Here is a 13,573-nt window from a genome sequence, read left to right on the forward strand (position 1 = left end):
TTTAAGCCATTTTAGGAAAAAAACTGACCTTGACCTTATGTTGGTTACACACTACCAGCTTAAGATCACAGCCCCACCCACAGGAAGAGGTTCATGTTGCACTGATCTACAGCTAACAGCTAGGAGACTTGACCCTCAGCATGAGCATTCAATGTCAAATCCTTCCTCATAAAGGAGACATACTTTACTTAGTATCATATCCTTGAGATGTCCAACCACTGTATGGTTTCAAATACAAAGCGTGGCAGTGACCGTCTAATTCTGACAAAACCACAATATCTATTTAGGTCCCCAGAAACCTTAATGCTTGCTGTGAGAGGAGATGAAATGCCTTGTTGACTTGATTGCTTGCAGGTCTTTGGATCCCATTTGTGAGGATCAATGCTCCTGCATGTCAATCGCTGGATTGTCTGGTCCAGATGTATTTACAGACCGTCATATCTATGATATAGCTGGAATAATGCTGAATGCAGGGTTATGAAACAAAAACACGAAACTTAATCTATTTTGACCTTGGCAAATGCTATCTATGTCAACTACATTTAGACTACAGTTACTGCAAACAGCTTTGAAATAAATGATCAGTCAGAAGTACATGAACATGAAATGTTCGGACGATCAATCATGATTGATTGGTTTCCCTACAGCCATGCAATGATGTATTGTAAGTGTCCACATAAAAACTGTGCAAAAGAAATATCTAATTAATCGACTGATCAGACTATACCATACATGCTCCTAACTGTAAGAAAAATGTTGTTCATCCATATATTTTATCCTTACTGGTACTCCAACTGCTAAATAGCTCTCAAAGAAGTATCCCCATACAGCAGGACTCTAAGGGTTTGAAGACCCCAATACAGCTTTTGTGAGTGCTTGCATTCCCACATAGTAACAGCATCATAGTTACAAACATTGTACAATATTCTTTCTGGTTTGTTTTTTTCAGTTTACATCAACTTTTTCTTGGTAACCAACTTTTGAACATTTGAAGCGCCTTAATATGGAAAAATTGATGGCAGAGTACTCCCATTTCAAGTGAGTAGACCATGGATTTCATACATCCCTGCAATCGATGATTGTTGACATGGATATTCCAACAAGAAAACAGTCCTGCCACAGGTGGTGAGGATATGTACGCGATATTCCGGTTGATGTATTTAGATACCAGTTATTACAAGGTTCTTCAGATATCAATGCCTTAACTGAGGTTTTGATGGGACAAAGTGATTTAATGCAGATGGATGACATCAGGTCACCGACTGAAAAGCTAGTGGATTAATACAAGATGACATCATATGTGTTTTCATACTGACCTGGGATAGTGAGTGATATGGTTTTACGCCACATTTAACAATATTCCTGAAAGTTCATACAACATGGCAGGGTACACCAGAAATGGGCTTCACACCTTGTACCAATGTGGGGAATCGAAACCAGGTCTTTTACCATGAGGCAATCCCAACGCTTGACCTGGGATAGGTCCTCTGTCAATCACATAAGCCCCAGGCAGGCTGTATTGGCCTTGGACATGCTGTATCGGCTTTGGACAGGCTGTATTGACCCTGAGCAGGCTTAGATGGCCTTTGGTAGGCTGTATTGGCCCTGGATAGGCTGTACTAGCCAATACCGCCTGCCCAGGTTCAAAATAACAGACCAAGGACCATAACCAGGTAAACATGAAAACACCCATATAATAACATAGTAATCAGATATTTCAATTCCAATATGCAACCATTCATTCAACCGATACATAATCACACATAATGAAAATATTTACATATGAACACACTGGCCAGTTTCCATTTAACAATGGTATATATAATAAAGACATTTCAAATCACGATCATACACATGATAAAGGCAGGTACGTTTAAATTTGATGTGGAATATCAGGGAAATGCCCAAAACATGTGACCAATTATAACTGATGATTGATTGTTTATAACACAAAAGATTTATAACATCATCAACGATGAAATGACAGCGGATTCACAACAATAGTCATCAAAGCAGTTCTGGTCTGCTGAAACAAAATGAGGTAATAAAGATACTCATGGTGGTTTCACAGTGTTTGGTCAGGTAGTCAAACATGTCTAAATTTTTAACAGTCACTATTGAAATCCAAATATCTAAACTAAAGATACTAGACTTTTTAAAAACAAAATGACCAATATCAAACAAGTAACTAAACGAAACATGCTGAAGATAAAGAAATGTTTCTTATTATGTATATCCATAACCCAATGTCACAAGTAATATTGTGTAACACTATTGCCATACATTTTGTTTTAATTCATTACACCTGTTTCCAATTGTTTCAAAATATCAATTTATCTTTTGATGGCTTTCACAAAACAAAGTCCATCATAATGGTGACTAAAATCCACATTAAGTATCATTATTAAGCAATCTTATCAGCTGTATCTGAGAAACACTTTCAGAAACAAGAAAAGTGGTGGCATTACACATGTGCTGAATGGAAGCAGACCCATCAGTGGCAATTCCCAACTTGTCCTGAATGTCCCTCACCTTGATACACATTATCATCTCTTAACTTCCTTAAAGAAAAATTGATATGCAATTCTAATCAGTAACCATGGTGAATTCTTCATTCCTATGAACACATTACTAAGAAAACTGTTACTAGGACATTAAACCTAATTTCCAAACAATTTCTGTTTACCTTTTATAGATCACTCAGTGTTCAAAACCAAGTCGGGTTTTGTAGTCCTTGTTGTTGTAGTCTTCTATGGTATTTGAATCTAGTGATCCCTGAAATTGTTAAAACTTAACATTTGTTATGACAAGAAACCCATGATTTATTTTTTTAATAACAGTCACTGAAAATTTCAACGTTGTGTTGGACCAGCAGCATTTTTGCCATGTGTTTTCCACGACAAAGACACGGTTTGAGGTTGGTTTGTGTTGTATTTATATTGGTCTCCACAACCAAGAGAAACAAGGTGTTGTTGCCGATGATACATCCACTTTTGACCATCTCACAGTATGGTAGTACTAATTTCACTAGATATATGACTTAGAAACTGACTATCACACATGTATAGCCTTATCAGTGTGAGTGATGACATTTCAGTTAGGTGAGCTAAATTATTAAAGATCTACCGGGTATATCTAGGTGGTCCCTTATTCATATACTGCAGCAGAATCGTACTCAAATTTCTAATTTCTAATACTGGTCCTGTCTGAACAGATTGGACCTAACCCCATACAACCAATGGCACCTACAAACTACAGTGAAGACAGGATTTTAATTGATTTCACTCCTTTGGTTGCTACATGGTTGAAATAATGCCAATCTCATTCAAATCTGATTTTACTTCTCGCTATCGCTAAACAAAGATCTGTGAACATCCCATTACACGTCAAGTCAGAACGACCTTTTGCGAACTTTGACCGATGAATGAAAAGACAAAACCAGAAGTCAACATTAACCAATCAGAAGCAGCTTTTTCAAGCCTTATGGCATTGTTTCAAACCATTCCATACTTGGCTTCCAAAAATATTCATTCCAAATTTGAAAACTTAAACCAAAATTTTGGAATTTGTAATAGATGGCTGAGATTGTACGGCCGTACTTTCCACTGGCTATGGAAAGTCTCTTTCGTTTCATATGTTTACCCCATTGAAACGAGAAATAGAGTATTTTGGTGGAATCAGTCGTACGACCCATAACTCTCATTTGTAATATCCTGTCTTAACCTTTTTGAGGTTGCACAATTCGAAACCACATCCCAACTGTAACTTTCCCAATCTGGAAAGCGACGCTCTGATTGGTCAAAAGAAAGGTTGTTCTGACGTGACCCTTAACATGCTTAATATGATGTCCTCAGAACTTGGTTTAGTGGAAGCGAGAGCAAAGATCTGATTTTAATGAGACTGAAATAATGCCGACTAAACGTTGAATTCTCACCCTCTCACTCTTTCAATGTGATCTTCAAAGTGAAAAACATAAAGGTACAAGTATCTGTACAGAACATTGCATAGAAAGTCTAAAATATGCAAAATCCATGACACATATGTCCTCACTGGGGTATGTATGTAGATGGCATGAGGATAGGTCCAAACAGTCAAATCTGTCTTCAGAGAGCTGACAGAGCTCCCAAATACAAGCTCCAAAATACCAACAAGATATACCGGTACCACATACGGTGCAATAACAACCAATCTCATTAAAATCATATCTTTCACTCCGACATGTTACATCTCTGCATGAAGATCTGACTCCCCTACCCTACTACATAAAGGTCATGTCAGGTGAACTTTGTGTAATCAGACAGTGTCTATATTCTTGGTACAAGTGAGCAAAGCATTTAGGTCATCATATCTGATTTCTGTATCTTGGAAACAAATTTAAACAACCAGTTCTGAATGTAAATGTTAAGGCCATGGCATCATATTGTTGTTGACATGTTAAACACTGTCATTTCTGAGAGCCATCTACACAGAAGGAAGAACTATTGAAGGAATGTTTGTGTTAGTATGTGTTTAAATTCTGTTGTATAATCAAGGTGGCAAAGAAATTAAATTGAATTGTTTTTAAGAAGCTGACATCTGACTGGCACAAGAAGCCATGTATCCTTCATTTCGACCTGGTGGTCAAAGTTTGCTCAAGGTTCACCTGATGCGACTTTCTATGGAGGGGTTGTCAGATCTTCACAAGAGTGGTATTCAATATTGTGAGGAAAAGATATGATTCTATTTAGATTGCATAACCACAAAGTGAACCATACCAATATATGGATGGTTAGCTGTTCCTCATGTTATGATGAAGAGATTGAACATGTGAACGAATATTTTTGGTTAAATTATTAAATATTTAATTCATGTTATGTTTATACATGTGTTGTGACTTACACATAAGCTGTTTTGATTATCTTTACTAGTAGTCATGGTGTAATGACAGAGCTTAAACTTTGTACTCAATATGTATGGAGATATTGCCCATTCTGATTCAAATGCAAGTGAAATGCTAAAGGTGTTCCTTTCTAAATCAAAATGCTAATCAAGAGACGCTTTCCATACAAAGTTGAACAATCAGCAATGGTCAGAGAAACACAACAATAACAAATCTTACCAAAACTTACAGAAATTTTATGTTGTAAAAACTGGAGCATACATACATATCACGGTGCTATCTGCACTTGCATATCAGGACTGTATTGTTCAAACGGAACACTAGGGAAAAGCCAAACAAAGCTGTTGAAGTATCAGATCCAAGATACGATGATAAAAGAAACTCACTCCATTCTAGGAAGTTTTCACAAACTAAGGTATATTAGCATGAGGGGAAATGAGAATGGTTTTCAATGTTGTTGCATACTTCAACTTAAGTCAAGATATCAACTGAAAGATATGAAAATGGTTAACTAATGAGACTGTAGTTGTGGTTTTGTGCAGATCCATACAAACATTGGCATTTTCTCATATGAGTCAATATTGGTTTTCTTCTATCCAGCCTTTTAAGCTGGTTGGCAGGGGTAACTGTTGAATATGATCATATCGTGTATACTGTCTAATGACAAACCGACACAAATACTGTAAAGACCGAACTTGTGTAAATCTGGACACAGGTTTAGTCAGTCTAACAGGGAATGAAGGGGCCCCCGGTGAACGTGATCTTGAATAGCAAAAGATACCAGTCTGTGAATCATTCATAGAATGTTCTATCAAATCCACTATGGAGGGGTAGCCTTCTGTGTCAGGCTGTGCATAGAAACTAAACATGCCATTACAGTGCTCTATCCTTGTATGAAGAGTCCTGCCATATGATCGAAAGCTTAAACTTAACAAGTAACGTTCATCAGAACTATCTCTCACAAGAAAAGCACCATCTGGCTGGTTTGCCAATTTTTCTTCTGCTTCATTTCGTGTGATAGGCCCCCAATACCAGCCAAATTTTGATAAGCGAAATAGTTCCTGTGTTAGACTCCACACTTTCGGTTGTTCCAATAGATCTTGACATGATATTCCATATTTTTGAGACAATTCATAAGGTTCACATGCTTCATAAGTTGGTATCTCATGACACAATACATGAGATCCACGGATATTCCGTCTGCAGTGCAAATCTGCATCATCATAATCGTCACTATGATAGTCTTCTGATTTGTTGGGACCATCTGGGTGGAATTTTGAAATATCTTTCGTTCTACAACTTGCCTTCTCTTTTCGTACATCCAGATCATGGCTGTCCGTGTTGGAATGCATTTCACTGATCTTAGGAGACGTGTATGTTTGCCCATTTGAGTTCAGACTGTCACAACTTTGAGACGCTGTAGAATTTGACCTCACTGACTTGTCACATAACATAAACAAACGTTTACCTTTCTGTTTGGATTTCTTTGTCTCACATTTCACTGACATACTTTGGCACTCTTCTATATGATTACCTTCCGTTCCCTCCGTTTTTCGATGAACACTTGGTGTAAACTTTCGCCTAAGATTCCAAAAAAGACCAATCTTATCTCTCTTTCTGTGATTCACATCGGATTCGGTCGTTGTCTGGTCGTCTGCATAGCTTTGTTGTGATAACACTTGTGAGTCATTCTGCAACACGGCATTGGGACTATCCGAGTCCCCTTGCTTCTCCCGACCGAGTTCGTTTTTTGGCGATGCACCACGCGGGCGTCTCTGTCCCGAGAGCTTTATACCTTTGAAACTTATTTTCTTCATCATCTTCCAGGTTTATATACCACAAAAGATTGCATTGCAGCGCATATATTAAAGCAATATACAGCACAAAACAAGTATCACCTTGTTCCTTCTAAGGGTGAAGCCACTAGGTCTATCTCTGAGCATGCGCATTCAGCACCTTCCGTATTTTGGCTTCTGCAGAACACGCATTGTTTTGTTTACAATTCGATGAAATCCCAATCAGAACTTATCGTGATCATAGTAATTTTCGGCTTATATCCGAATTATATAATAAACAAGGAGTTTCTTACTGACATTTAATATTTTACTTAACTCTATTACCCAAGTAATTATACCAATGGTCTGACCCAAGGGTTTTAACTGCTGAACAATTTGAAAATGGATGCGCCCATGGATTCGGACGAAGAAGATTCGTTTGTCACTCTGGGGAGACCTCTTGAAATATACGATGATGGTAAATGGAATTTCGTGAGCATTTTACTTCACTGGATAGGAGACGCACACGTCACGCTTGGCTTTACTACTGACGAGTCCATTTTGTCGTGTTTTGTAACCACGAAGACAGCTTCAGGTTTACTCTTATTTAGCAAAGTGAACTTTTATGACGCTTCATTGGTCAGTGCGGTCATAATTTGGGCAGTATTTATATTTAAGTTTTAGGAACGATAACTATTTTTCAGAACCCAAATTATTGATGAAGAAAGAAATTCTAGCCACGTAGGCTTACATATATATTTCTTCAGGTGTATAAAATGAACTGTGTTGACTAGTGATGTCGCGATTGACTGGTGCATCGTAGGCAAACTTTGTACAATGGGATACCCGATACACTTTATACATTGATTCACATTTGCCCCATATGGATTTTCCATGTTGATCTCGTAACGATGTCAACAAACAAGTACAAACTATTGTTTTAATTTCTAGTTTACACCCCGATAACATGTCTGACTTGCTTTCCTTACTGCCTGTCATAATACAGTGGTTGGTTTGTTGTTAAACGCCACACTTAGCAATATTCCAGCTATATGATGGCAGTCTGTAAATAATCGAGTCTGGACCAGACAGTCCAGTGATTAATATCATGAGCATCGATCCACGCAATTGGGATTGATGACATGCATCAACCAAGTCAGCAAGCCTGACCACCAGATCCTGTTAGTCGCCGCTTATGACAAGCATAGTCGCCTTTTAAGGCATAATACAGAGTGTAACCTTGATTGTTTCTTATCATAGTGTTTGACACCCGTATCACGACATCCCCAGTGTTTATGTGCAGTGTTCACACTTGTCATGTGTATGTGAAATTGTCATTTGGCATTAAGGTGTGTCCCAGAAATGACAGGGTCTAACGTAATGACCTAAATACAAAGTAAATGGTTTCTTCTTTTTCATACAAATACTTAGGGGTTTATGTGTTTGCACAACATTCCTCCATAACCCATGAATACCAATGTCCACATTGCAGTGTAGTCACTTTTCTTTAACACCAAACCAAGCCACAGTTTTGGGAGCACCTTTAGAATACAGTACCACAACTTCTGGTGAGGACGGTCTCTGTCGTAGGTCACATGTCTCAAAGACAAGCAGCCAGTTTTTGTGAGAATCCGTCGAACGCGAACTCGTGACCTTCAGATTGTTAGCCCGACAGCTAACCGACTGAGCTATGTCCACACTGTGAAACAAAGTGCAAATTTACCTAGTCATGCCTACGACATTACGGAACTGAACGAAAAGGGTCGAATACGTGACGGACACTTACGAAGGTTAGGGGTAGGCATGGTGTCTTGTGACTTTCGTGACACTTACGGATGATCCCAATGTCATTTGGCACACTCGTCCCATTCAGTAATCTACAAGATACCGAGTGGCGAGGATGATCCTATATGGCGCGAACTGAGACGTCAGACATGGTATTTAATAATTCGTCGGGTGGATTTTGTGACAGTAAAGTGTGATAGGGAACACTGTAAGGATGATGTGGTTAATAGTAAGGTACGAGGGAGGCATGTGCATGGCTAGTGACGACACAACGGTGAGTTCGCTTTTGAATCAGTACTGAAAAATGTAGCTGGTGAAAGTGGCTTGTGTGAATGTTCAAGGACAGTTTCCAGTAGCCAAAGTTTTCAACACAAAACCATTTCATCCTTTTCACTCGACATTTTTGTGTGAAGAATATTAGGAGCCACTATATAACTATATAATCTATGATAGCCACTGAACCGGTAGATTTACCTAACCCTAATGATCGTAAAGGAAAGATTGATCGTAAAAGGGATCCAAGGCCTGAGGACAGAGTTCGGGTAATCTAATAGCCACCAAACGGGGACCTAACCCTAATGATCGAAAGGGGGTCATAGGTCGTAAAGGGAATCCAAGGCTAAGTATAGAGTTCGGGGTAACCTACCCTAACAGTAGCGATATTTGGATGTGTTCAGCACCAATAAAATATCCCTGCATAAACTGCATTCTTGTGCATAATAATGAAAATTAATGAAGCGAAAAAATAATATATGTATATTAGTTCCCATTTATAACCATTTTGGCCACTTGAATTACGAGAAAAACGAAATAAATTTTTTTTTAAAAAATAAAAGTGCTTTCGTAAACTAGCGCTTGCTATAAAATGCGCCGCCGCAGGTTATATTTTGTAAAGAAATATTCCACCTTTCCACACCGCTTGGCGTATTCAATGACATTTAGTGTAGAGAAGATAGAACACTGGGAGGAGCTTATGCACACTCGATGACCCCTGACGTCACAGGGCCTTGTTTCGCCGGTGTGACTGGCAACAAAATACTACAAATTACGTCATATTGTCACGTGTTTGAAAAGTTTGTGGTACTGCATTCTAAAGGTAAGGCCAGTTTTGTTTTAGCAAGAGGGAAACCAGTGTGCCCTGACCAATGAGCCATCACACAAATTGCAAATATCCTGTGCATTGCTCGTCATGCCAAAGACCCGGGTTTGATTCCCCAAATGGGTGAATGTGTGAAACCCATTACTGGTGTTCCTCGCAGTGTTAACATGGTTAATGCTGGAATATTTCTGAAAGCATCTTAAAACAATACTCACTCTCTTGCTGCCATCTACTCAAAAACAAACTTTCAAGATCATGCCAAGGTTGGGCTTGCACACAATTCATGGATAGTGTAGGGCCCATTTGATTTCCACAAGCTATTGAAAGAAGACTCAAGTCGCCGGTCAACTCAAACATTGTTTTCAGATCAAAACAATAACTGACAACACAACGGTATTACTATGATGACATCATCACAACACTCATACAACCATTTCAAACAAGGTTAACATTTGCGTTCTATTTATAGAAATACTTACGGGTTTAGAGTTACCTCCCTTACATCATTCCTCCCTCTCAGATACAATCATACATACTAAGAAATTAGACATTGATTAAACAGATAATAATACAGTATTATTTACAGGTAAGCATAAAACAGGTTAATTTGAAAATTACAAATTCAACACTATTAATAATTAATTGCATTTACATATTGTCAAACATGCCAAAAAGGGCATTTTCACTAGAAATACAGTCAATGTAAACATGATAGTCACTCTGCCACTTTGGGGGCTGGCGATTCCAATTGGAATGTCTCTGGCAATTGTCTGTTGAATGTTTCACAACACTTGCTTGGAACACATCATCAAGTCCCAACACAATGTCACTTGCACCTCCTGGAATGTTGATGCTGCCTGTAGAGTTGTCAATGTCCGGTGAATCTGAAGATTGACATTCATTGTCCACATTCACAACACAGTCCCTAGCACTATCACTACCACAACTGCTTGTAGTCAAGCAGTCCGGTCTCTCAACATGTCTTTACAGCTTTCGATGATTGATGGCACGTGAGAGGCCATTTCCTTCACATGCGTGAATACGGTAAGTATTTTCACCGATTTGGCTATCAACGCGGAAAGGCCCTTCCAATCTTTCTGAGATGAGTTTCCGCACACTTGCTCAGGATGATATAGCCACACTTTTTCGCCTTCTTTGAATGGAGTAAACATGGTATGTTGTTTCTTTTCACACCTCTGCTCTTGATCTTTCAAAATCTTCTCTCTCACAGTCTTCTGCAAATCCAATAATTCACTCAGTTTAAATAGTCACTGGTTTCTGATTTCCGCTTACATCGCTGTCTGTTTTGTCTCTAGGGGATTGGCCAAACACAATCATGAATGGGGTCTCTTCTGTAACCTTATTTGTTGATGTGTGAATAGCTGACAATGCTGACAGTAATTTCTCATCCCAATCCTTTTGGTCATGAGCTTCTATTAGAAGAGCAAGTCTTTCAGCTAGAGTTCTTTTCATTCTTTCAACCTGTCCACTGCACTGTGGGTTGTATGGAGAGGTTCTTGTTCTTTTAATGCCGAGCTTGCTGCACAACTCTTGGAGCAGTTTAGCTTCAAAGTTCCAGCCTTGGTCAGAGAGTGTAGTTCCTCCGGCAGTCTATAGCGGCACACAATTTCGTTATATATCAGGCACAGCAAATGCCTCTACCCTTCATACTCCTGTTTGCCTCACTGCCGCTGTTGATTTGAAGACAGCAATAACAATAACAATGCAATAACAGGTGAATCATCAGAAGTGGGTGAAAATGTTGCAACCACCAATCCAGCAGTTAACTCTGTTGTGGTATTGTAGGGGTTCTGTTATAACGCTAATTTCAGCACCACAGTCAAAAAGCCAATTCAATTTGTATCCCCCTAATTCACCTTCAGCTTCAATTCTTCTCGCATTTTGTGAATTTACACATGTCGCCGATACCACCTTGGTTGCCAGAGAGTCTCGGCTATCCTCACTAGCAACATCTAGTTTTCCTGACCTCTTTTGCCTGAGACTGGAAATCTAGCTCTACAGTCACTTGCCATATGACCCATTCTTCCACACCTGTCACACTTGCCGTTAAATCCTCTCCTCCCTTCCTGCTGATTGCAATTACATGCAAAATGTCCCAGCTGATTACACTTGTAACATCTATCTATCTACCTTGTATTATTTCTTGAAACTGCTGCCACTGAAGCTGATAATTGTTCTTGATAAAAATTAGTTATTAGATCTTCTTAGCTAATTCCAACAAAATAGCATTTTGTCCCTCACTAACACTATTCCCATTTGATTGAATCATGTTAATGCAAGCAGTTTCCCTCACTACTTGTTCTGCTTTCCTAACCAGTTCATCAAAGGTTACATCATCTGACACTAGCCATGATAATTTTTGTCTCACCTCAGGTGTCAGTGCTCTCCTGTAATGAGCAATCTGTAGTGCTGACCGTGATGCATCATCAGTAACATCCGGAAATGCATTGGTAACTAGATCCATGATTGAATATTTGAGTTTCATAGCAGTTTCTCCCTTCTTCTGCTTCCTATTTGACAATTATTGTTGAAAAGACACTGATGATCTCGCCGGTCTGAAGCGCTCCACGAATGCTAATTTTACTGATGCATACCTTGACCGTTGATCCGCCGATAATGTGGTGAAAAACCGCTTCGCCTCACCTTTTAATGACAAATGAAAGCAAGCATCCTTCTTCCTGTTTTCCATGATGTCTTTCACAATGAACATACTTTCCAGATGGCTAAAATGACTATCAATATCTCCAGAATCACACTCGTCCCACTGCGATACTCCGGGCATAGCCATTTCCAAGTGAAAATTTCCGTTAGTTCACTGCTGCCACCAATGAAAGAAGACTCAAGTCGCCGGTCAACTCAAACGATGTTTACTTGTTCTGATCAAAACAATAACTGACAACACAACAGTATTGCTATGATGACATCATCACAACACTCACACAACCGTTCCAAACAACGTTAACATTGCGTTCTATTTAGAGAAATACTTCCGGGTTTTGAGTTACCTCCCTTACATCACTATATAATTATGTCAACTGTATATATTCAATAGGAACATAATGTATGCATTACAATTTAGGGACGGAAAAGTCTACTTGTAATTAATAAATGTGCCTCTGATAATATGTCTTCAGTTTCTCAATAAGATTCAGCCTTTATGTACAAAGCCATGTACAAAGGCATTGCTAGGATGGGTTGATGTAAAGTGAAGTGAATAGGTTAAGACCTTGTAAGAAAAAGGTGTCCGTGTTACTTATTTTATAATGCAGCGGCAAGAAAAAGATCTGACTCCTCCTTGTTTTCCGATTCCTTACTCTCAACAAAAGTATCATAGTTTTTGTGTGTATCTGATCATGTTAATGGGAAATGTTTTGGAAATATGTTGGGTATAACAATGTCCAAGATATTCTCAATATTTACCTTGACAACACTTCTGAAGGCTTGTGCAGAATCAGCTATGCATTTGTAGCCAATATATGTCAGAAAGCAAAACAGGTAAATATCTGTAATTCGTTGATATATGCAATTTCATGTACGTATACACTGGACTCTGTCTAAATGGAGTGGTTAGTGGTTAAAGCGTTCGCTCACCATGCCGAAGATCCGGGCTGATTCCTCAGATGTGTGAAGCCCATTTCTGGTGTCCCTTGCTGTGATATTGCTAAAAGCGGCATGAGACCATTCTTAAACATTTTGTCTAAACTGGCATCACCTGGTAGTGGAAAGGAATGCCAGTTTCAGTCATAATGCTAGTTCATGCAGAGAATGCCGATCGTCGATGAGATATGAGACAATGTATTTCCCTGTCTTCTATATTTTATTTACAGATAATACAAAAACTCTCATGTAACAACAAATCACATCATAAAAAAGGCACTGACATTGCTCAGTACTTCCTTTGTGTTTTTATCTAGAACTATTTTCTCACCAACTGCTTCCAGATCTTGTTTGTTTCGAAAGTATTGCCTCTTCTGTAGCTGTGTAGTGCTTGATTCGCACACACATTTTCGGGAA

The 13,573-nt window shown here is 38.8% G+C and overlaps 2 protein-coding genes across 2 annotated transcripts in view; one reads left to right on the top strand and one right to left on the bottom strand.

Annotated features, from left to right (window-relative positions):
• Window positions 1–5,094: 5,094 nt before the first annotated feature.
• On the bottom strand, window positions 5,095–6,833 carry LOC124113327 (suppressor of cytokine signaling 4-like). The gene has a single exon (XM_046473609.2). The coding sequence runs from the start codon at window positions 6,697–6,699 to the stop codon at window positions 5,455–5,457; it is 1,245 nt and encodes a 414-aa protein (XP_046329565.1). The 5' UTR covers window positions 6,700–6,833; the 3' UTR covers window positions 5,095–5,454.
• A 186-nt stretch (window positions 6,834–7,019) lies between these two features.
• LOC124113329 (G patch domain-containing protein 1-like) overlaps window positions 7,020–13,573 on the top strand; it is an 87,887-nt gene continuing 81,333 nt past the window's right edge. Inside the window, exon 1 of the mRNA XM_046473610.2 lies at window positions 7,020–7,132. Coding sequence (XP_046329566.2) covers window positions 7,057–7,132 — 76 coding nt within the window. The 5' untranslated portion in view covers window positions 7,020–7,056. The remainder of the gene's footprint in view (window positions 7,133–13,573) is intronic.

Source organism: Haliotis rufescens, unplaced genomic scaffold, assembly GCF_023055435.1.
Source record: "Haliotis rufescens isolate VD_foot unplaced genomic scaffold, xgHalRufe1.0.p SCAF_19, whole genome shotgun sequence".
NCBI lineage: Eukaryota > Metazoa > Mollusca > Gastropoda > Lepetellida > Haliotidae > Haliotis > Haliotis rufescens.